The sequence below is a fragment of the Falco punctatus genome (assembly GCF_963210335.1).
Source record: "Falco punctatus genome assembly, chromosome: 4".
Lineage (NCBI taxonomy): Eukaryota > Metazoa > Chordata > Aves > Falconiformes > Falconidae > Falco > Falco punctatus.
Window position 1 is genome coordinate 10346750 of NC_137583.1, and position 25598 is coordinate 10372347.

General features: G+C 36.0%; 1 protein-coding gene across 3 annotated transcripts in view; it reads right to left on the reverse strand.

Moving 5' to 3' along the window:
* Nucleotides 1-25598, reverse strand: part of ARHGEF3 (Rho guanine nucleotide exchange factor 3) — a 156926-nt gene that overhangs the window by 102352 nt on the left and 28976 nt on the right. For all 3 annotated transcript variants that reach the window (XM_080385015.1, XM_080385013.1, XM_080385014.1), the window contains one exon: nt 3573-3639. In XM_080385015.1, coding sequence (XP_080241141.1) covers nt 3573-3639 — 67 coding nt within the window. The remainder of the gene's footprint in view (nt 1-3572; nt 3640-25598) is intronic.

Below are 25598 nucleotides of genomic sequence, written 5' to 3' on the forward strand. Positions count from 1 at the left end.
AGCCACCTCTCTGCATCCAGGTGTTAAGGGAAGAGGGGCATGGAGATTTGAAGAAAAAGAGTGAGAGTTAATGGCAATTAGAAGAGATCAAATATAGAATTAATACCAATCTCTGTGCTAAGAACTGTACTGTTACTTTTTATATACATTATCGACCTGCCTCTGAATTGCCCCATCCCATCAGATAGATATTCATGCCTCTTCTTACCAAGCTCTGGCCACAAATTGCTCCACACCCACATGGCATCTTTATCTTCCCAGAGTTAGTATTTGCAAAGGTTGAACTGATAAACCTGTAGTGTTTTATAGGAGACTTCTGCCTCCAATCCATACTTCCATCTCTCTGCTTTCACACTCACTAGCTTTCCTCCATTTCCATACTTCATCCCTTTTCACTCTCTCATCTTTCACTGCTCTTTGCTTTCCCCATCCTGACTATCCCTTTTCCAAAGCTACAGCTTCCTCCTCTTTCCTCCTCCAATCCTACACCCAGTATCTTTCCTTTGCTTTATTCCTTTTCTGCTCTAAGTGCCATATCCACCACCTACTCTTTTATGTTCTGGTTTTCCCATTACACTGTACCTCCAGTTTGCAATATTCTAGTCTCCACAGGTTCTGTGTTTCTTCCTCTGAAATAACAATTCTCACTATAAATTCCTTCCCTCTAAAATAGTCTATTTGCTGGACACTTGACTATACAATTTCAGAGACCAAATTAACCTGATGCTTCACGTATATGCAGGAGCAGCACATAGCAGAGAGATTGCACTGCTCATTAAATTTAATTCTAAATTTAATCTAAACCAGGATTGATTGATCTATTAAAAGAAATAATTTTTAAAAAATCAAAATAAACTCCTTTCTCCCCAATGATACCTAAGCACTGCCCAAAGTTCTGTTAAGTAACTGCTACTGTTATCTAAAATTGACAGCGTTGGCAGAAACATGTAAATGATATCGTGACATGGAAATCCCCATTGAGAGAATTAAATGTGATCTCTAGCCATGGGGCTCAAAAGAGCTGTTCAGCACAGAAAAAAAAAAGTTTCTTCTGATAAAATAAACGTAAGGAGGGTAAAAGGGAAGTGCAGAGGAGTTTCTTTGGTAAATGTTTAGCATCTGGGCCTTCTTTATCTTACTTTGAGGTCTGCATTTGTACACGTTCAGGGATGCTTTAACATGCCCACCTTATCAGCATGATACAGAGACATTTAAAATCAGTGAACTGACTGCAAAGCAAGGGTAGGTGGGACGAACACAATGTTGCAATTAGGTGCTTAACCACGTTATTATTTTTTGTGACTGTTGAAATGATCCTGTATTATAGCATAGATGTTTAAACAAAACAGCTATGAATAAGTCATCTCTAGAGTATTGTTTGTTATACTCAAGTGTGGCACTGCTCCACTGTCAACATTAACTCAGTTCTTTTACCCAATAAGGTTTTACTCCTGTTTGAGAAGACATCAAAGTTAACCCTTTATCATTCACCATCTGTATGAAAACCTTTATGACTTCAAGTCTGCTCATTGGGCTTTTCATAACACAATTTTTCCATCCCTCAAAATAAAATTGATGCTGACACAATGCAAACATGAACAGAGAATTGCTCTCTTCCCCAGTGCTCAACGGTCTTGTTTCAGCATCCAAACAGATCAAGTGAACAACTGATACAGGTTCTTCCCTTGATGTAGCAGTTTATTTCAAACAATTAACTGCAACTGTCAATTACTATGCATTCTATGAAATATTAAAGCTATAGAACTTGACATCTGTCTTAGTATCCCATAAATTTCCTTAAAAGTAAGGTGGCAGTCAGCTCCCACAGATCTTAATTTCTACACATGGAGGAATCAGTTTGAAGATCCTTTACTCACTGCCTGTTTTCTCTAGTACTACCTATTCTATTTCCTTTCAGGTTCTTCATTTCTCTTGATTCTTCAGTCTTTTACTCCCCAATTCTCTGTTCTTCATGTACTAGCGCACTCCACCTCTGCCATGCAGCTTGATGACAGACTTCATGCCACCACACTTAGTGACCCTAAGCCCTTACTTCCAGTGCACTATTGTTTTCTGAACTTAGAATCATTGTTTCTCCATCTACAACTCATACCTGCAACACTTTTCCTATACTTTCGTACCTACCTTCTTCCTCTGTTACTTTTTGAGCATAGCTGAGAATTAGGAGAAATACTACAGTCAATTTTACTTTTAAACTGGCTCTGAAATTTATAATTAATCTACAGATTAGAGGTTGTCGGTATTTTCCCTGCATTCTTGACAATGCTGTTGTGACGGAGCTATTTTCTTGGTAATGCTGACAACTTTACTCTGTAGCTTTGTGGTACAATGCAAGAAATAGATGGTGAAAATAAAATGCTCACAGTAAACAATAGTGGACACTATAATACCAAATTAGAATGCAGAAGACATTACCAGATATTGTGAAAAATAATTTACATTTTAATTAATTTTACCATATTATCACCGCCACAGATCAGTAAACCTGCCAATGTCATTTACACTTTCAGCAAAGCATTTAAGTAATGGTTTTCTATTTAATTTTTTTGTTGGAAAGAACTCAAAGAAAACAGAATTATATGCTGTCCTGAATACAAAACTGAACTGTTTAGATTCAGCGTAAGTCAGTCTACATTACAGGTAACGGTAATTTACTGTTTATTACACCAAATGAAGTTTGAAAGGCAGAAAAGCCCTACCTTTAACCAAAAGGTTACAGTAATACTATGACTTAGATACAACATGCAGTGACAACTCCTTCTCCTAGACTCTATCCCAGGCTACAGTACTTACACAAATGGCAAACACACCATTGTCACCACCGTCACACTGAGTTTTTCAACAAATGGTGTAGAAGATTTCACAGAGCATAGGGCACAGAGAGTGGACAACATGACTTTCTGAAGCAATTAATCTACATAAGAATTATACCTCTGAAACCTGAAGCAGACACGAATCAAAGCTCCCAATACCCCCAGCAAATATTAAGGTTCTCTGTTTCACTTACATTGCTTTTTCATGTACTTTTTCACTCAATTACTGTGGGAACAGGCATACTTCATATTTCCTTGCTTAGCCAAACAAAAATAAAACCTATTCCCTTTTGCCTTGTAAGAAATCCATGTAATTTTTGTTATGAATCTCCAACTGTACTTCTGCAAAATTCACATATACAAGCTTTCAATAACTAATTTCACAAATATCTATTAGAGTAAAAAAGCGCTTAAAAACCCTGTACCTATCAGTTCCGTTTTGCTGATCTATTTTCAGATATGAAAACACACATCTTTTCTTTTTAAATCATAATGTACATTAACACACTTACATTAAATTATCTTCCCCACCCCTCATCATAAATCAGCTAATCACATAAACAAAACCCCTTTTTTTAAGAAAGCCTTTTAGGAGGTCAGAAAATTAAAAGTTCAGTTCTGTAATTATTTTGCCATGATTTTAGTCCCTGCAGATCATGGTTTAACTCCAAAGTTACACAGCAACCGAATGAAGCAGGAGGTATGAACAGAGTATGAACAAAACACCACCACACTTACCCCTCTGAAATTCCAGCCCTTGGTAGAAGGAAACAGGGAAAAACCATTCTGTTGCTGTTGTTTCGGCCTGCAAGATGAGACAAAGGAAAGTGTTGACATTTTCAGCTGTCGTATTTTCTATATCAATAACAGAGTGACAATAGAGGAAGAAAAGAGAAAACACAGGCTTCAAGTACTAAGACACCTTAGATTTCCTTGGCTGTACTTCTGACAGGTTTCTCTCTTCAGTTTAGTTGAGTGTTTTAATTCAGGTTGAGAGCTAAAGGACATGGCAGCCTTACGAGCCTTCGGAGACACACTGACTTGATGTCTGACAGCAACTCATTACTCCTACCGATTTTCAACAAGTGGAGACAACCCTGACCTGAACAGTGCGGGTCTGTGAAGCTGCAATTATGTCATGTGATGCACGATGGGGCAGCCTACCAGCTGTACTAGCTGGGGACACTATAGAGCCTTTAATCATACCAGTGAAGCTACGCAAAGCACTAATGTAAATTAGCCAGACCTTTGTATGACACTAAAAACTAGAAGCTGACTTCTGTTTTTACTCCTTCCAAAACTTTTCTCCTACCCTATAATTATTGCCGTACAATCATTTCTGAAAAGTAACCATAGCATTCTTCACTTCCCTCCTAATAAGCGCTTTTCACCAGTGAGATCTTAAACTACTTTACAAAGGTAGGCAAACATTGCTGAGATTTCACGCATGAAGTCAGATCAAAGCCAGACTGACCTGTTGCAGTTGACCAAACCAGCAAATAGTTTGGCAGTGGGACCGAAGTGCTGAACACGCTGCAGCTCCAACCATGCAATTATACAGATTAGAGAACTGACCAAACAATAACAAGAATACACAAACTTGATTAAAAAATAGCAAATTAAATGGCTGCCTGTCAAACCTCACCATCCAACAACAACAGGACAGATGTTGTGCAATGAAAGCACTGGACTAACGCATGAAAGATCTGGGAGTCATTCCTGTTGCTTATAGCTCCTGAAGGACTCCAACACACAGTGCCTCAGCTTCTTTTCTGTAGAGTCAGGATAGCCATAGTTCTCTCTGTCTTTTCTGTCTTCTCTATTTTGGCATAAAATATTTGGTGTACAGGCAGTTTTCTTAATATGTGTGCTAAAACACATCATAGAGCCATGATCACGGTAGACATTTTTAGATACCAAAATAAAGCAAATATTAATCATGACAATTGAGTCATTTTTGTAACATCAAAGGCTGAGATGTAAATCTTCTCAGTTTTTCAGTCTACCTGACAGCCAGCCAGAAAGAGTATCAATATCCGAAGCACATTGATAAAGTCATTAAAAAGCACAAGACAGCATACATGACAGACTTCAGTGTTAAGCAGTCTCGCTAATAAATCCTCCTACTACAGCTTTCCAAGTTAAAATATTATGAAACTGAATTACTAACCCAAAAACCTCACTGCAACTGTTACTGCACTATGAAAAGAGAAAAATGTGATTAACATGACAAAGTCACACAATTATCAATTGTCCTAATGGTATTTTGAACCCTTTTCATTCACAGATGATCTCACACTAGAACAGCCAGATTTTCCAAAAAGTACCACGAGCTTTCTATAAAGTTGTGCTCCTTAGTCACTTCTCAAAAAAATCTCATGTTTAAACTCACATTCCCACATTTTTTCTTTGATATTTTAATGCTGTCCATGCATTTGTTTTCCCAGTTTATTAAAAATTTCACTAGTTCTATTTTAATTAAGCTAAACATAGGGGAAACAAAAGACATTTCAACTTCAATACAGCAGGATTTATGATAATTTACACGACAGTTACAAAGGAAATGAAAACTTCATTAAAAATTATCTCTCCCCACTATCATCCTGTAACAAGAACTGAGAACTTCACAATAAGGTTGTTGTATCATTCACCTACACTAAACTGAAGACCATCCACCAGAAGACTGATGACTAACCATTTGTTATCATCAATCTGTAACATTCCCATTCACTGAAAGCATCCCTGACTACACAACAGCCAGTCTTTATAGAGAGCAGACAGTATTAAAAGTACATTTTGCCAGTTTTCACAATAGGTATCCTCCTTTCTTATCTTAGCAGTCAAGAACCTCACTTCATTTTGGTGAGAATGAACTTACTATTCACACTGGTATGTTAAACTCCTTTCTTCTTAGTACTACTGTAGTGTTATTAAAGAGCCTTAAATGTAGTAGCCTAAACAAAACAAGCCATTTTTACCGAAAGGAGTTAATTAAAAAGGTAGTGAAACATATCGAAGTCACCGTATGTTCCTCCGTAACTTATCAGCCTGATCCGATACATACAGGGTGTAACAAAATTCTTCACAAATTGTTTTTTCACCTAATGCGTGCAGTGCTCTTCCAATGAGCAGAAATCAGGCTGAAGCATTACACCTATTTACCAAGCTACAGGCTACCTTAAATAGTTTCTTCCAACATTTTTACACATCTGGCCTGGTTATTACTTCCTTTTTTCCCATTCTATTAGAGATATTCAATGTTTGTCTGCAATGCAGTGAATACATCAAGTCTAATTTCCCATTATAAGAAAGCACTTCATATTGCCCATCTCAAACTTACAAAGATATTAAAATTTTAAAAGTGTTTTCCTACTATCTTACTGACAGACTGGTTTAGATATCTCACTGTTCCCATAACTAGAAATGATCTAGGCTAAACATATTCATAAACTGTCTATGACCAGCATTTTTCAGCTGCACACACCCCTAAATCAAAATTACAAGTTCTGGTTCTCAACTGCACCTCAAGTAACAAAATATAGTTCTACTGAAAACAAGACCTAATTTACAGTTTTCTGTTTGGTCCTTCACTGTCTTAAAGGTGTTGATCTTTAAGCTCCAGCTCTGGCAAAATAAGCCCTGGAAATGGCATCTCCACATCTTAATAGCTCAGATGTATGCTTGATCCCTTGAAACATCTACCGAGGAATGACTTAACGACACTGACTTGCTTACCTGCTAGTTTCCTAGTGATCCTGCTAGTGATCAGTTCAGTAAGGATAATTTGGAATTTTACCGAACAAAACATTTATTACTGCAGGAATTTTTGACACTAGTAATATCCTCTGAGCTGTGGCTCTATCTTTAACAAAGTTGCTTCTACAACTGTTTTGTAGCCTGGAGAATAAATAGCCACTGAATTAAATGTATAGTGAATTATCAGCTTCAGTTTTTTAAGGTCCCAGATTCTGTGGTCCAGCACAATCACTTAAAGTCCTAAATCTGAATGAAAAAAAGTTCTAGAACTTCTAGTACCATGAGTTAATTTACAGAGTTTATTAAGTTAATTACAATGAATCAACACCTTATGCTTCCTGTAACACAAGGCTGTATGACACTACCCAACAAAAAGCAAAGCTTTACAAAGGAAAATGACTTGTAGCAGTGAAGAGGGAGAAAAAATAAGAAAGAAAAAAAAAAAAAAAGAACACAAACAAGATAAGCCATGAAATAAAAAAAAAAAACCACACAGCTAGAGACATATTGTTTCCTTTCTTACAGCTCTGTATTTAGTACAGAATTTTGTATACAATGAAGACAAGACGTTGCCATAGACTCCAATAAAGTACTAAACTAGATTAAGGATATATGTCAGTTGGTTTCCACTGCAGAACATTGAATTAAAAATAAAGACATATCTCTGTCAAGACTGAAGTATGCATTATTTGTCTTCTAGAATGCTTATGTTGTCCCATCTACTGCTTTGCATTCAGAAGAAAAATCCAGTATTTCATACGAAAAATTTCTTCACCAAAAGATTTGTCAAGCATTGGAACAGGCTGCCCAGGGAAGTGGTTGAGTTACCACCCCTGGAAGTATTTAAAAGACGTGTAGATGTGGCACTTGGGGACATGGTTTAGTAGTGGACTTGACAGTGGTAGGGTAATGGCTGGACTTGACCTTACATGTCTTTTGCAACCTAAACAATTCTATGATACTATATTAAACCAGCATCATTATAAAGGTTTGTCTGGAAACAAAACATTGATCCTTCTTAAAATAGTTTTGCAAAAATGATCCCTATATTTTACATTTGCTGTAAAATATATTTGTTGTATAATATATATTATAATATATATTTGTTGTAAAAGATCAGTGAAACTGTAGACTTTTTACAAAGACTGAATATGACCTATAACTATTATTTCTGCATAAAATTCAGGACAGAACCCAGCTACGTTCCCTCGAATTTTGTTGGCAATGGTAAGAAAATGAATTAAAAATCATAAAATAATGTTTTTGTCCTTAAGTTGTGTAGGGTTTCCTGTTTAGGTTCCCTCACACACATACTATAAATAGATATAATAAAAAATCTGTTGGACAAAGATATCTTTATTGAAATCTTTATTTAGACACAATTTGTAGACACCCAATTAACATGCCTCCCAAAACACATCAGTGAGATCTTTTTGTGCAATCTTTACTGTGCTGTAGGTAGTTCTATAATGGCAATAATTAAGTATATAAAGGACTCTAAAGATTACAACACACATCAAACATTTTAAAGTTTCTATTGCATTTACTAAAACAAGTGTGTTACCTGTCTTGAAGCATGACGATGACATAAATGAACAATTTATGGCAGTTTATATTAAGCTCTGTAATTTTTACATCTTCATCTGATCGTGCAGTCTTTCTGCACACAGAATCACTGACTACAACAGTATTTTTTCAGATAAGAATATCCAAGCTGTGTGTGTTTTGTTTAGAATACTCAGCTGCTAAGTCTGTTTGAAGATAAAAGCACATTTCACAAATCTACATGAATACTCACTCAGATAATAAAAGGAAAGTTCAAACCACTTAGAGACAAGCTGTGCTAAGTAAAAATTCTTTTCAATCTGCAAAAGTAAAGGTTGTTACTACAGTTGTAAATATTTTATGAAGATACTGTTAAATAATAAATAGAACTTACTGTTCAGAACTGTTCTTTGTAATGTCATCTGCTCAACTTATCAAAAGCGTACACTAATATACCATTAATAAAAGCTAATTTATTTGAACACACTGGGATATTTGTGATACTAAATCACACATTAAAAAAATATTTGAAGTAGTTTACCTGGTGAAGCTTGAGATATGCAAGAGCATTTTAGCTTCAAACAACAGTTTTGAACAATACTGACTCTCTTAGATGTTTTAAGTTAAGATAATAGATTCATGTACCTCTGGTACTAATTTTAAAAGCAGAAAAAAAACCCCACCCATGGCTTGACCTCTTCATAAAATATACTGACTCCTTCACTTGAAATCCCAAATACTATTTCTCTTCTATGCTAGATTTGTACATTTTGGAAGTAAAAGGAGGTTGTGGAAAATTTTATTTATTTTCCAGAAGGAAAAAGCCAAATCTAATATAGTAAAATCTGGCTCAGAAAAGTTTTAAGTTAATGTGGAGAGTTTACTTGATACACTTTTATTCCTAAAGGCAAAGCATCTCATTAGGATTGTGTGTATGTTTGATTTACCAAGGTCTAATCCTCCAGACACGAGCTCTTCAAGCTCCCATAGCATCTACGAGAGACAAGGGGGGCACTTAGATGAGCAAGATCGAACACTTACTATCTTGAAACAAAAACATCCACCAAAGCAAACACAGATGACTGATTCTTACTATTGAGCTGACTTCCTAAATACTAATATATTTTTTTATTGTGCTACTATCATGAACTATGTGTCATAAACATATTAAGAAAAACAGCCCTTATGAATCTGGATGAACACAGATGACAGCCTGCACCACCGAAGCAGGTACATGTACCAGTGAGCTGTCCCACACCTACTCTTTTCCCACGCTCTCTTCAGAACATGTTTATTTATACTGTGAATCAATGCACAGCACTGTAAAATATCTCATCGTTAATAAAACCCAAAGAAGCAACAAAATGCTTTTTATCGTGTCTGCATTTGATTAACTTCCTGTAAAAATTAAAAGTAATTTTTATGAAAGAGGGGGGAAAAAAAAATCTGAAGATCAAGTTCTACATTTTGATGTAAAAATCAGATACTCCTAATGATGTAACATTTCATCTTCTGAAGAAACACAGGCTTGATTTAAAGCTTTAAACTTAATTTATTTCTTCATCTGTTAACTACCACAGGTTAATGCAATAAATCACGTCTGATATACACCACTATAAAAGCATCCCCCTTGACACATGAACTCTGTTCACAACTGAAACAGAAAGCCCTGGCTACTAGCCAAAAGGAGGATGCAGGCTTTTCTACTGTCTGACAGAAGTATAGCTGCATTAACGTTGGGGAGGATGACAAGAGAGTCTTCTATTATGTTTCTGTAACAAAATATCAATGTTTCATGAATATTGCAAAAGCTAAGATTAGAAAGACTATTCACTGGCTCACTTTGAATGCGCAGCCTAAAATTATTCCTCTGGCGTTTCAATAATACTAAGGAATAAGAAATGGCAATAAATAACATGTTTGAAATTTTTAGTCATTACCTCATCCCACTGTTGTATCACAGATACATGCTGAAATCTTTACAAAGAGAACAACTCCACATTAAAAAGAAAAGTTTGCTCACCTCCACCCTACAGTCAGCCATCCAGGTATGATTCTCTGGTCCATGGGAAAAAAAATTTACACACACACACACCCATCATGACACTGTCATAAAAAGCAAGCCTCCGTGCAAAAAACTCACATAATTCATGCTCAATGAAAGAGAGTAGGCTCCATTTTGTTTTCAAAATGGAAGTTCATTCTCATTGAGAACCTAAGGCTGGGAAATCCACTTAGTTTAGCAAGATCGGATACTTACTGATTAGATAGACAAGGGATTTCTTAGTTCATGAAATCCAACCAAACCGCATTTTCAGTTAGCCTATATGGAAGTTACTAACACCCTCAAAATGACCATTCAAGTGCCATCACATCATGTTCTTGATAAAGGAAATGGGTGTTTTCTGAAAATCCTTTTTGTTTAGATTCATATAATCCGGATCTCTTTCTGAAGGCAAACATGAATTCCTGTGGTTCACGAAGAGTCATTTAGAAAGATCAGAAGGACCAAATAAAGATGGTAACACTATTTAAAGCAAGTAACATTTGGGGGCATACCAATCCAATACAAAATTTTTAAACTCCTGTACTGCTATTTCCTTATCTTTTCATTTGCATCTTCATCTTTTTCTGCATTATAGCTTGCATTTCAACTGAAAAGGCTAAAAATGTAAGTTTGTAACAAACACATCAAGTAGGACCATTATGCCATTAAGCCTGCAGCCAATTTAGAGGCTTCTCTGTGTTGAAAGGAGAAAAACTCCTGCACACATTTTAAAAGAGTGCTGTATGGTATGTTCCACACCTCTCTCTCAAGGATATGGAATTAAACTAGTCAGGGAAGGAAATCTGCTTTTATTAAACATAATCAGCTACAAAGGATGGCAACTTTCAGAATATTGTTTCACTGAGAAAGATTATTCTTGCATAAAGCGGTACATTGAGTGACAAGAACCACTCCTGTCATTCTGATGCAGACAGACAGAATGTCATGTTTTAAGATCATAACAGGCCTGTCACCACTGGAGCTAATCAACTAAACTTCTCCAAGTGTATGCGGTCATGTCTACACTAGTTCTGCCCTCCACCATGCCTCAAGGATTGCAGGTTGTTTTGGCAAATTCCATTTAGCTACTTTGTCACATATAGTTCAGCAACTTGGACCTAAAAATCTCACCAAAGATTAAATTCCGCAGCATACTGGGACTCTGCTCAGGACACAAGCAAGTATTTAACTGTGGCATAACTAAAACATGGGCACCAGAACTTCTCCCACACTTTAAGCACTGTCAGTTAAATAAAGAACAGAGTATTAAGTAGTGAAAAAAGTCAGGAATTCATTAACTGACCAATAACAAAACCTTTCATGGGAATGAGTTTCTATATATCAAGTCTGAAGGAAAAGCTTACACTTTTTCAAATAACCTTTCACTGTTTCTAGAGCTTTTTATTTAGAAATTTAAAGTACCACAACTTGGGATTATTTTTTATTTTCCCCTCTGGGTGCTATTTTAAAGATAAGCACCCAATGAAACACCTTTTTCTTTTACAATATGAAACACAGGAGAGAACTCTTCCAGTTCATTAGATTACTAAGATCAATAGGTATAATTAACACAACTATGCTTAACAAAATACTTAAGATACTCACAGAAACATCTGTAGACAAGCAAACATTTTCAGTAGTTATGTACCCATTACAACCTGTTTTCTTTAATAAACTGCCAGTATATTTAATTTTTCTTGAACTCACGTTACATTTTGTGCCCCAAAATGAACTACAAGAGGCCCTGAAGCAAAGTTTAAAACAATATGCAATACATACATACAAGTCATCAAGATCATACTATGCAACTTTTAGATTCATTAAGACATTTTCACTTGTAAGACTTTCACTTGCATTATTAGCAGATCGTACACTGCAGGACCCCAAATAAAAAGAACAGTGATTTCACCTCCATTTCGTATTCATTTCCATCTGCACACCATTTCCTACTAAGTTGCATAAATAACTGTAAGAGCAACTGTCAGACCCCTGGGCTTAGAAAATTCTTTTTTCCTCATATTTTACAAAGTGATCTTTATAACTTTCTTAATCAGCTTTAACATACTTTTTTAGATCTCGAAAAGAATTAGCAATGTCCATTCAGTATTGATTACTTTAGTTTCCCTTGTTTGATATAACTCACTAGGACTTTTTATTGTGGCCATAAAGCCCCTGAGCTCCATAAGCTTTTTGTCTTACTCCATGACAGTAAAGCTACCAAATCAAGCCCTAAAATGCTTTCAAGTTTAAAGTTTATTCATATAATAAACACTGGACTGGTTTCCCCTTTGTTCTGAATGAAAGTGAAATAAATACAAACAAGGCAACCATATGCACAAAGGCCAGTTTACACATACAAGGAGAACTAGATTTAATAACAAAGAATTTCAATAAATATTGCATCCTCTGACATCAGGATATTCTGTTTAATACAAACACTGACAAATTTATTTCTGCAAAAATCAGAAGAGTTTTTGAATGCAATTTATAAATAGACACTAAAGTCAACAAATACTGACCTCTACCATGTGACTTTTGTGATCTTGATCATCATTGCACAGTGAGGTCAGAAGGCTATCAAAATAGTTTTCTCTTCAAGAATCATGTAAATAGGTTTACATAAAAAATAACACTGTTAATAAAAGCTAAGTTATAATTTCTGAGCAAAAGATTGTGTACTACATATTTGGCATTAAAAGTTTCTTTACAACATGAAACATTTGAAGCTGGTAGCAAATTTAACATGCAATGTTTCTAACAGTCTTCATTGGTCTGAGGGATGATACTTCAGCAATATATTCAAAAGGGGTATGTACTCTGAAACCAAAGACTCCTTTCATAATATCTGAATTTTTATGTAGTAGAATGACTTCCTATTGAGTAAGCAAAAACCCCACTTTCACTGTTTCCATCATTTCTGAAGCGATTTAACCTGAGATGCAAAAACAAAATGTTTTTAGTTGTTAGTTATTATTCACAGCTGGGTTCCTGTGGGAACATTTTCTGCATCACTGTTGCCATAGTAATTACTATAGAAACCCCTGAATGCAATAGAGTAAAACCTGTTGAAACTATCCTGCCATTAAAGCTCCATTCAAAACATCAACGCAGGACAGAAAATGTTCACTTATCTCTGCTTCTGCCAGCAACAAGTTATGATTTCTGGTCTCTTCAAAATGAATACACTAACTACATTACAGTAATTTCAGCCCAAGATCATTTTACAAGAACAAACCAAAAACTGACAAAATTGTGTTACAATTACAGAACCCTATAACTAAAAAATAACATTGTAGCAGTGATGACTCTGAAAGCATGCATTTTTCACTTTGTCCTGGGTCAAAGTACATTCATTAAAAAGTGTATTTATGGGTAGGAGAGATTTGGAGCCAGTTTTTTCAGGGATAAATATATATATATATATATATAAAAAATATGTATACATTTTTTTAAAAGTATTTATATGCAAGAATACTACCCCACAAACATTTTTTTTCCTTCTGAAACAATACAGCTCCTGCAAAAACAGGAATTAACATGTTAAGTGAGACATGTTAAGTAAATCAGACAGGAAGTAGGATTTTGCTGTAAAGCAGACCAGTAATGGGCTGATCTGCCGATAGAGGAAATTTTCTTGTCTCTTTCAAGGTAAGATTGTCTGGTTGTGCCTGGAAGCAGGAAGGCCTACATCGTTCTTAGTTTACTTTATTTATGAGATTTGTTATCAATTACCTTAATCAATACAGGTATTTAGTTGCTTTCCTTCTGCAGTCTCTGCCTGAAGTATATCAGAGCAGCAAGTGCGGTAATTAACTATGTTGTTTTGTTTGCCTTATAGTGTGCATTCACATTATCCGTTTCAAATGTATCGGTGTATGTTGTTATAGGCAGAAGACAAATTCAAACCAAAATGTCAGGCCTATGATTCCAGATTACCTCTTTTAAGATGCTTCCCAAAATGTAATGCAATGAAAGGTCAAAAAGTAGCTATGTATGAAAGTTGTTAGCAGAAAAATATTTTAAGAAACATCACTTTGTACATCATCAAGGGAATATTACTGCTAATAAGTATCCGGTGCTTCTTTACATAATTTTTAAGAATTTTTGCTATAGGAAAAATAACAAAGAACAATTATTTTAATATATTATCAGTATTGCTAAGATCACACTGCTGTTCCTTGCTCTTCCAACAAATGTGAACAAAAATCCATTTACTTCCGTTACGTGTTTGTGCCATACATAGCAAAATTTTCCTATCCAAGCACATTTAAAAAATAAGCTAATACAGAACTGACATTACCTACTGAAAAGACTGTCACAGAAGGTCCCATGAAATAAACATAGCTGTTCATGAAACACTAGTTTTTCCATGGTTCTTTATGAAACCATAAGGAATAATATTGTTTGCTCTTGTAACTCAGAAAAATCTAAAAAACATAAGTTTGCCAGAGCCTAGTTGCTTTCAAAGAAATAAGTATTTTGGGGCTATTTGCCCTTGCACATATTGACCTATTCTCATCATGTAAGCTAGTACAGTATCTTTTTTTCTTTTTTCATAAGAAAATACTCCATGATTTGTAACAACTTTATAATATATGGTAGAAGAATCACTCTGACATGCAGAGACTGCTAGTTTTAAGACTCATTGGGTTTTTTTACACTGCTGAATGTTAGCAGTTGCACAATTGCACACCGCTTCATTCTGTATTTTCATCAGGTTTGTGCTTTTTTTTCAAGACAATCAACACTATTATGTCTCCTCTAAAATGTTTCTTAATGCCATGCCTTTAAATTAGGGTACATTTATCTTTGCTGCTACTCTTGCTGACAGCTAATGTATTTAGGTTTCAAAGAGGTATATTAAATAGGTTTAGGAAGTAGACATACACTGCAGTATTTCATTATAAAAACTGAAAAGCTTGCTAATTACAAAAACAAGAGAACAGGCTTTTTCAGTCCAAATACAGAAAGCGCCAGAACACAAGGACAATATTCCTACTTACTACAGCAGCTGATATAAGAAAGTCATAAACCACAAAAGAAGAAATCAAACAGATGTTGATTTGATTAATGATGATGCAAAATTGTTTACCATTTCCTTTATGGTCACTCATACCAGAACCACTGTTGGTAGTCATCAGTGTGACAGGAATGTAAGGTAAACGGTCCTGCTTCTATGTCTTGTTTTTAGTACAGTGTTTTTCATTTCCAAATGCATTAAAAATGCTATTCTATGATTCTGTGAAAAACTGATAGGAAAAAAGTTCACTTCATCCAATGCTCTCCCCACCCGCAACTGAAGTGGGGTCTTTTGTATTAAACACATTAACAATTTAATGATGGTATCAGATCCATTGACAGTATTAATTGTCTAATAGCCCTACAGGCAGATCCAGTATGGACCCTTTGTTAAGGGTAAACATAAATGATAATAAGCTGCATTCTCATTCCTGAGAGTAATGTGGCAGCGGAATTAAGCGAAGCAGCAGCCCGATCCCATGCACAGCATTGAACCTCATGATCTCGGTCACAACGGAAAGAGCAGACAGAGCACTGAGCACACACGATAACAGCAGAGGCATCCTCTTGCTGCGCAGACACCATCTCTCGGCCCCGGATGCTTACCCACGGGCTGCAAGGGGCAGAGCTGATACCGGTGGGTTTCCTGTGAAAGCAGGCCCTGTGCTTTGCCCCACACCTCGGCACGCTCTGTCCCTCATTAGCTCTGTGACACTTGCCGTGGAAAGGCTGTGGTTAGTTCCGAGCAGCACATCTGCTGGTAGGCTCCTGCCAGAAGGGCGTGAAACAGCTACGCTCTGGCAGCCTTCCTCACAACAGTGGTACTAATTGGGGTCTCTCACCTCCACCCGTACACAATTACGATAAAACTGGAGTTTATTGGCTTTGGTATTTTTTAATATCTTTTTAAAAATGGAACTGGGCAATGTGCTGAAAAGTTACTGGCAAGAGACAGACAGCACAGTCATATGCCATTTCCTGAGGAAACCAGGCTTTCTTTAAACCACACACATACATCTTTCTGCAAATCTTGCTTTTCAAGGTGCCTTGAAAAGTCAAGTAAATGGTTTCAGAACTTCCAGCTCCCACTCCCCCCTACATCGTACAGAAAAAGATAAAGTTGGGGGAGGGGGTTGGTTGGTTGTTTAAACTGAAAGTGTATCATAACTTTTTTCTTCAAGTAAATCTATGGAAAGGGGGAAAATGTTTGTTCTCTAAATTATCATAATGAATCAACCACCCTACTCAGTAAAAAAAAAAAAAAAAAAATCATTTTTCCCAAAGTTCATAAAATCAGGTGGCTTTTCTCAAGAGAGGAAAATTTTAAATTCCTCACAAGTGAAAAATATTTAATGTTAAACCTAAACCACAAAGAAATCTATATTAACCCTGTGTCTGACATGTAAACAAAGAGCTTTAAGTTTATCGTTCTAAACTTGACTGCACTGTGAAAAGAAAATGCAGGAAAGAAACATTACAGTATTTTTAAGCTGTCTTTAAATGGAAACCTGAGCAAAACAGTTACATTTTTACTTTAGTAGAACGTAAACAGAGCTGCAGTACACTTGTAATGAATGAGTTCTACTATGAGCAAAAGTCTCAGCAAACAAAAATTTGTCCTGTAGTGCATTTGAAATTTAGCTGATTGCTAAAGTTATATTAAGGCATTAAATTACCGTAGAAGACATTTATTGTAAGCATGCTCTGGTATCGTGAGTGTAAATCTTCACACTCCAGAGTGTAAGGTCTAATAGACAATAACACATAATAAAATGTGGGTATTATGGTACCTTTACAACAGTTTCACATGAAAACCTTTCCATTCTTACAGAAATCTCAAAAGAACCTGAAATTCTAGATATTTGACTTTAAATAAATACAGGTATGTTGAATAACTGAGCTTGTTTTCCTACACAAGTTAGCACTGGCAAGCAAAGAAATCCATGTGCTTTGTTAAAATTTCCATTTTGTGAAGTCTGTAACAAAGCAATACAACAGGCATCCATACTAACCGCAAACTTTGCTCCATAGCACCAAAGTTTTGTTTACCTGAGCACTTTCTGAACTGCTAGATTAGGCTGAGAAAAAGGGCCGGCAGTTTCCCTCAGGGGAAACACAGCTGCTTGTTTCACCAGGCTACTAACGATCATCATCCACTCACACAGCAGATACAAAATCCTAAATCAACTGTGACCTGATGATGGATGAGACAGTTCCTGACACTACCGATACCTTGGCAAAAGAGATAGTCTCAGATTCCTTGCTGGGCAAAAGAATATTCTATGGATCACTGATTAAAACAGCATGCATTGAAACGGGCAAGGAAACAGTACTCAAGACCTTTGATGGAACTTAACAAAAAGCCATTTCCTTTAAATAAGGACAGCAGATTCAGAATCCAAAACAAGTTTTTGCCAGTTCTAGAATCCTCTGTCAATCTTCCAACCTGCCCTTTGTGACAATTATGTGTTTTTGTAGGTAGAAGTCAGTCACTGAAAGGCTCAGGGCAGGAACATGGTAGGAGAAAAACAAGATCACATCTTATCTGTACTGTTTATCTGAAGAACAAACAGAATGAACATTCACAGACAGCATTCCTTCAGGAGTCATGGACAGTTGCATCAGTTGCACGAACTTGTCGCATTAATAAAGAAATTTAAGAAACCCCTATTCTGTTTATGATGATAAAGTTAGTGTATGCAGGTTTTGTAAACTGCAGTGTACAGAGTAATGGGACACTTCACAGCTGTCATACTGTAAACAGGCTATTTGGGAGCTGTAAAAGAGACCTGAGGTTGCCGAGAGAAAAGTGTGCAAAGCACACATACAGACCTGAAGGCTACTGCTGGTCAAAAAAGTCCAGCCAAACCATACAGGAATAACCTTCAAAGAGGAAAAGAAGAAATGGTTCAGGTGCTGGAAGAATTTACCTTTTCAATACTTGATACAGATACTAAAAAACTACTATGAAACCACGTATTGTAATAGTAAGTCTTCAAAAAAAAAAAAAAAGGACAAACACCAGAGAGTGAGAGAAGTCTGGCAAAGCCTTAAATGGTATTAAAGCACTGTAAGTTTTTTAAATTAAATACCCTAGTAGTCACTCATAGTTCTCACACAAAACCAAAACATCTATTCACATACTGTTGGTAAATACAGCCCTCTGCTGTGCAAAATATAAAACTTTTAATGCAGTTACCTTTCTATCACTGTGCCCTATGATTTTTTTGTAAATTACTATATACTCTTCCATTTACATACAAAATCCTGATGGCAAGCAATAACAAAAGAAATTAAATTTCCTCACAACTCTCCTACTCCAGTAAACAGAAAATGAAGATTCTGAACAGACAGGTATTAAGGAGCCTATCCATTGTAATACATGTGAGAACCTTCCCTTTAAATTACCTTCTCCCTGTGTTCAATAATTATGTTTTTCTTAAATCAAGCTGTAAATGGTGAACACTAACACATTATATATATATGTATTTAAAACATCCTCCAAATGTGATTAAATACAAATCACAATGAGGAAAAGTTCGTGACTGATTTCACACCTCTGTTGAAATGAAATGCAAAATAATCAATTAAGTACTTATTACAGAAGACGCGAGCAGGCAAACATTGGCTTGTGCCAGATGAGTTGCAGATTAAATAAGAAACGTTAAGGAGGGAAAGTTATTTTTAATCACAGAATATACAGACCATGAAAAGGAGCTGTTATTTAACCTCTGGATTAACTATAGGATGCCCAACGAATTTTAGATAGCTTTATCTCCTACAAGAATTGATCAGGAAGGTGTTATAAAACAGGCATCACTGTTGATTAACCTGGATCGTCATAGTTTCAGCAGATCATATTCTGATAGATTGGAAGGCAGTTGGAGGAGTTTATTATCATTCTGTTATTTCAGGAGTAATAAACGTCAATGCTTAATGATAAACTTATTTAGCCTTCTAAGTCCTAATTTTTCTTTCTGCTTCCTTCTTCATTTGTATGGAGATTGGTGGGTCTTTCCCACTATTTTCTGTTTTGTTACAGAGTGCCCCCATGTCAACACAGCACAGGGGAGAAAGATGAAAGAATTCCTTAGGTCAGTTGTCAGTTCAGAAAAAGAAGGATATCTGGGGGAAGAAAAAAACAACCTCACAGAATTTGACAGGCAGGACAGAAAGGAAGCTATATACAAAGGTACAATAAAAGTGTATCATTATTTCCTCTGTCTGCACTTGGATATAAATCACTTATTGATATGTAGTTGACTTAAAGGAGAAAGTGAGGCCACAGTAAGTTAGACAAGTAATGGAGAGGGAAAGATGCCTAAGCAGACTCAGTTACAACTTGCCAGATCTTCTGAGTTCTGCTGTAGTAACAAGTTACGCAATATAAGTTTCCATATGTGAACATATCTAATGAAATTGCAGCAATAAAATTGTTATAATAGTACATTAAAGAGACCTCTTTTTAAGTTTTAGTGCAATGTTTTATTTTTAGTCTATCTGGTCACATACAACTTGCATTTTCATCTGTGGAATAGAAACACGTTATATAGCTTTTGAAATAGAGGCATCTTTATCCTGCTGATCTGTACAGAGTAGGCTGGGGGAGACACAAAGAAAGAAAAATTCAGAACTCCTTTTTGGTGTAATTGGCTATGATAAATGAGAGTCTTTGAAACAAAATCTTGTCCCCACTCAGAAGTATAGTAATAATTGAATCAACTTTTTTTTTAATACAGCCTTAGAATCTATTTTTTAAAAATGAAGATGTAACTAACTGAACAGCTAGTAAAATACAGGCCGCTTCTGTCCTTCACCACTAAGTGCAAAACCCAACAGAGAAGACAATGCTAGAGCAACAAACAGAATACCTATATTCCTGCTGACAGATCAGATTATTCTTCTGAATTTTAATTTATGCTTCTTACACTGACATTGAAGTTCAAAGCCAGGGGGGAAAAAAGCACATGTTCTTAATACTAACAAATATAAGTGGATATTCTGAAACATTTGCAGGTATTTTTCAATACTTTGCAGTGCTCGTATTTTAGTAGCGTATTCTTATTGAGTTTCTGTCTATAATGACCTTAACGTGAGCTATTGCTATTACTGCAGATTTTCTTTTCCAATTCAGAAGAAAAAAACCTACAAATTTAGTTGGAAAATTTCCTTGTATAATTTTAAGGCAATGTAATGACACCTTACTACAGAAAGGTACCATTTGTATCTGAGAGATTTGCAGATGACCAAGTGTATTCAGCTTGAAAGACACATATTCACATCATCCTCTCTTACAACACTTAACCACAGAAATTTTTCAGCACCCACGTGAACATGCAGTTAATTTTGTTCCCTAAACTCCCCAGTTACCAAACTCTGATCTAATTAAAAAGAACATGCACAGGGTTTGGGTCCGGCTGGCCCACCCTCTCAAGTCATCAAAACCGATGACTGAAAGGACTTCTAATCAAGGGAAACAATTCGGGAAATCATAAATAATCATAAGAACACAGTTATGTAAATTATGCAGAAAGAAGTCTTCAAGTGAAAAAATTCTGGCTGCAAGAGGAAATGAGCTGATAAGGTGTTGCAATCACTAATTTGCGCTAGAAGCAAGAAACTTGTAACCAATCCTGTGTGTGAATGAAAGGAATATGTAATGTACGATGCAAGTACTCTACTGTATGTAATACGTACCCTTGAGTATGTTGGTGTGCATATTAGGAGGAAAGATCCCCCATGCACCCAGCACTGCAATAAACCTGTGTCAGCTTTCCAAACAATCATTTGGTTTGGACAGTTTTCCTGGTTACCACTTTCCGTAATGATTTCACCAATTCACATATTCACCAGCCTTCCCACCCCCAAAGGAAAGGGCAAGTTAAAAATCAGCCTTCTGTTCTATCTTTTGTTTCCAAAGACCACAATGTTTAAATATTCCCATAGAAACACGATGTTTGTTTTCCTTGAAAACTTTATCATCAGCTCCCTCTACAGTCAGAGAACTAACTAAAAATATTTTATCGCTTATTACTTGGGGGTGGGGGGGAGTAGTTTAAGTGTCTTATTAGTAGTATTAGGGTATTAGTCAGAAGTTAAACTGTACTACATGTTGAACAATAAAATAATAGACTATATGAAGAGATACTGGAGTCTTAGCAAAAAGAAATCATAAACAAGGACAAGAATCTCTTAAAGAGAAGCAGGGTAAGCATATAGGAAACACATGGTTGTCAATGGTGGATCACTGGGATTTCCTTTTTACATTTAAAAAAAAAAGTCACACACTTCATATAGCCACATGCATGTACACCCACTCAGCAAATCAAGATCTTTCATCAAATTGGTTAGCAAAAATTCACACTAGTTGACATTTTTTATGTATTTACTTTTGTATTTTATTACAATTTACTTTGAGGGCTTTTTTTGTTTGTTTAATTTTTAAGTTGTTTAGTGGGTTTAAGTTAAGAGTTCTTGCTTTTTCTAAATCAGCCTAAAAGTAAAACATACTCTCACCTACAATGGAATGCAACAAAACCTGGTGTGCTTCACTGAACATGGGTGCCTTTATAGAATGGTGAAAAAAAGTACTGGCCGAGGGAGGAATGTAAACCCATGTTAACTGAGCAGAGAAGACTTTGTTAGAGCTCATCAGCCAAACACTGCTTAAAAACAAAACCAAAAACTATTACACCGATTCCTAGGTACAGATAATAAAAAACAAATACAAAGCAAAACCCCATCATAAGACTGAAGAGATTGAGGGAACCAGATGTAAATCAAATACCAACTTTCCCTTTGTGGACAACCTTTTCCACCCCAGTTAAGGAAGCAACAGAAAATCTCCATGGTCAAAAAGGTGGTAGTGCTAATATAGCCATAATGAAGCCTGTAGGATACACAATTGCAACAAAGGCCTGAAAATTTTTACTTCTCACAATTTTAATTATCACAAATGGTGTGTTTTGAAACACACTGGCAGACTTAACTGCAATAAGTGGTAAGCAGCTGGCAACAGTGAGTAAGGGTCCCTGGAGGGCTAATTGTTCCTGAAGTATTGATAGCAGTAATGGAGATGGGGCTGATTAGCAGTAGAAGCATACTGTGGAACGAACAGTCAACTTCACATGCATTTAATGAAATCTTCCCTAAGTACCTACCAGTATCATCTGTTTAATGTCATATCCTGCAGCTTCTCTAAACAGAAAGAGGAAAACCTTGCCTTGTTCCTCTGTTAGCTTGACTTGCTTGCTTGGATCTAATACTATACACAGTATTTAAAGATCAAACCCACCTGAGGGAGATGTTTAAATAATAGCAATTTTCCTACAAAATGCATTGTATGTGCATCAAATATGGTGATGTGCTAAAGCAGCTCTAATGGTGGGGTTGGGGGGGATGATCTTTGGAGATAGTGATAATGAGTAACCCACTGACTCAGTTAAAAGCTCTTCTACTACAACATGTAAAATCTTCTGTATATATTCAATGCTTATTGTTTATGATTCAAGTATCACATCATTGTATATTTAATTTAGCCAAAGTTAAACATTTTTGGTTGAGAAATGGAAATTAAGGGAATTAAGACAACCTAAAAACATTACAACTCTCTTGTTATACTAAACTGCTATTGCCTTTAGTTATTTTTACCATTATTGGAATAGACTACAAAGGAGGGAAGGAATTTTTTTTTTACCTTGCTTGTTAACATGCTTCATATTTTTGAAATGGAAATTTTTACTATTTCTGCAATTTTTGTGTTTCTTCATAAAGTGATACAGAAGGAAAAGAAAATGCAGCAAGATGCAGTATATCTGAATGAGAAGATGAGGCTCTACAGCATGAAGAAAACAGCTAAGATGGATAATAAATTTCATCGTGGTTCTAAATTATGCAAATGCATTTATTCTGTGTTTGCAAGACTACACTGAAGAAGTTCTCATCTGCTATAACTATAATTTCAACTTGCAAATGAACAAAACATGATTTAGGGAAGCTTAGGCCTCCTTCCACAGTGTATTAGTTATTTGCATTGGTGATCCAAGCCTAATCACCATGCCTGTGTTATTTATCACCCTATCAGCTTACACTTGTCTTATCCACAGGATGGGGGCGGGGGGGAATATTTTTAAAAACAATCTTAACATGCCAAAACGAGAAAGCGTGGTTCTTCAGCTAAAAGCTATACAGATTCAGCTTCTCAGTCCCAGTGATTCCTGTTCCAGCCAAGAGAGTGACTGTTATGGAAAGTCCTAAGAGACATTCATTTTTGTTAAATATCCTTTCTAGATTTCAGCAATACGCTCCATCAGTGAGAAAGGAAGAAGAGACTTTTAATGACAGGTAGACTGATTGATGTAGGAAAGGAATAAAAAAATCTAATTAACTAAAAATTATAGGTTTTAAACATTCTTCAGCTCTTTAAAAAATTAATATATTTCACTCTAAACGTTCTGTGAACATTCCATTTACTTGTACATCAGAGTATAAAATGCCATGTCACTGCTACACATTTAGAAACAAAATACCACTGAGGGAACCCTAAAGATGGTGTTACCTTTTACTTGGATAAAAAGTTCTTGACATTGAATTGGAACCTAATTGGACCAGTTAGGTATTTCAGAAATGTTTGTTCTAACTCCCTAGGCTAACAGTTATAATAAGAGACACATAACAGTGGAAAAGCAGATAGAATACAAGAGTCATAGCCAAGCATATAGCAAATGTCTCAAGAGATGTAATGCCAATAGAAATTATTTGAAGTATCACCTAGAGACAATATAATAACACGTATAAAACGCAGATGACAGCTTTATCCAGGAATCTAGGGAGTGAGCATCTTTCACCAAAAAAGAATAAAGGCCCTGCAAACAAAAAACCACTAAATGTTGCCTACAAGCAGCAGCCTTAGCCCAGTGAAACAGCTTTTGAAACAAGTATTCAACAACTCTCATCTCTGCCTATACCTCGTTATGCAATCCCGGAATGATGCAAAGGGCAGGGTGGGAAGAAAGGAGAACAGCCAGAAAACAGAGGGACAGCAGTGAGTTCAACACCTTGTTCTCTGCCCGGGTGCAGAAACAGCCTTTCTCAATTCCGGATCAAGCCTGCCATCTTCTGGGATTCAGGTTCAGGCCAGCACGCAAGCTGAATGCTTTTCTTTCTTAAGGCAGTAATCAAGATTTTTTTGATCCCATTCAGGATGAGGAAATGCAATCCATACCAAGTTTTGTAAGACAGGATGATTAAACATATGTTTAAACTTGTACTTGCCTCTGGGGCATATTTTCTTCAGTTACAAAGCCCATTTCATGTGTGCATGAGACTTAAGTCAGCAGTTGGCGACTGCTTTTACTTTAACCATTTCGGCACATTCTCTCATTTGTCACTGTTTCTGGGTGCGCTACAGAAGCTGATATGAGTCATCCTCTCCATGTTCTATGTTGCTCTCCTGGATCTTTACCCACTTCCTTTAAGGGACTGACTCTTGAACTGCAAGTCCCAGTGCAAATGATTCCTCCGTAACAATTTTCAATTGCACTGCTCCTTTTATGGGCAGAGAAGTACATTAAACAAACTAGGAAAGTCAGGTAAGATATAAGTGATTTTTTTTTTAATCTATTTGGCAGATATTTATCTGCTTTATTGAAATAGTCTATGATAATCATTAGGTTATGCTAACTACCCTGAATATTCTCCAGCTTTCCAAGAAAAGTATTTCCTGTCTTTGCAGTAAGACATTAATAGAAAACAACTAATTCAAGGCCTCTTGCAAATAAGATGAGTGTTATCTAGCTATCTAAAGTGTTAATCTGCAATTTATGCAACTTCCTTTCTTGCAAACACTGTAACCTTGTGTTCTCCAAACATGTATGTGCCTTTTATAATCACAAACATCTGCAGTTAAACTGCATTTGACTAGAGCCATTTTAATTCAGTTCTTCAGGATGACTCATTTCTACTGATTGAACAAGGATGTAGGAAAAACAGGAAAAGTTGTTAAACTTGTTTCTCTTCTCACTCTAATTCCAGACACATAATTCTTCCTTCATCAGTTAGCAGCTGGCAAAAGCAGCAACAGAATTATGATTATTTATGTCACGAAACCTTACTTCCCACACAAGTTCAGAGTCAGCTTGAGTACTTGTCTGTCTTTGAGCTACAAGTATGCAGCAATTTAGCTACCCTATTCTGATCCTCATAAAGAAGGGCTGTGTGATTAAAACCACATGCATTAAAGGTAAGTATCTACCATGTGGTATCTACATACTACCTCATCATGAAAACGCAGATTCTCAGCTGTTCACCACTGTTTTCCTGTCTTACTTTTACTCATATTCCAGTCACAGGCATGTCAGTTCAAGCATCTTTCTAATCTCAGGTGACCCTGTTATTTC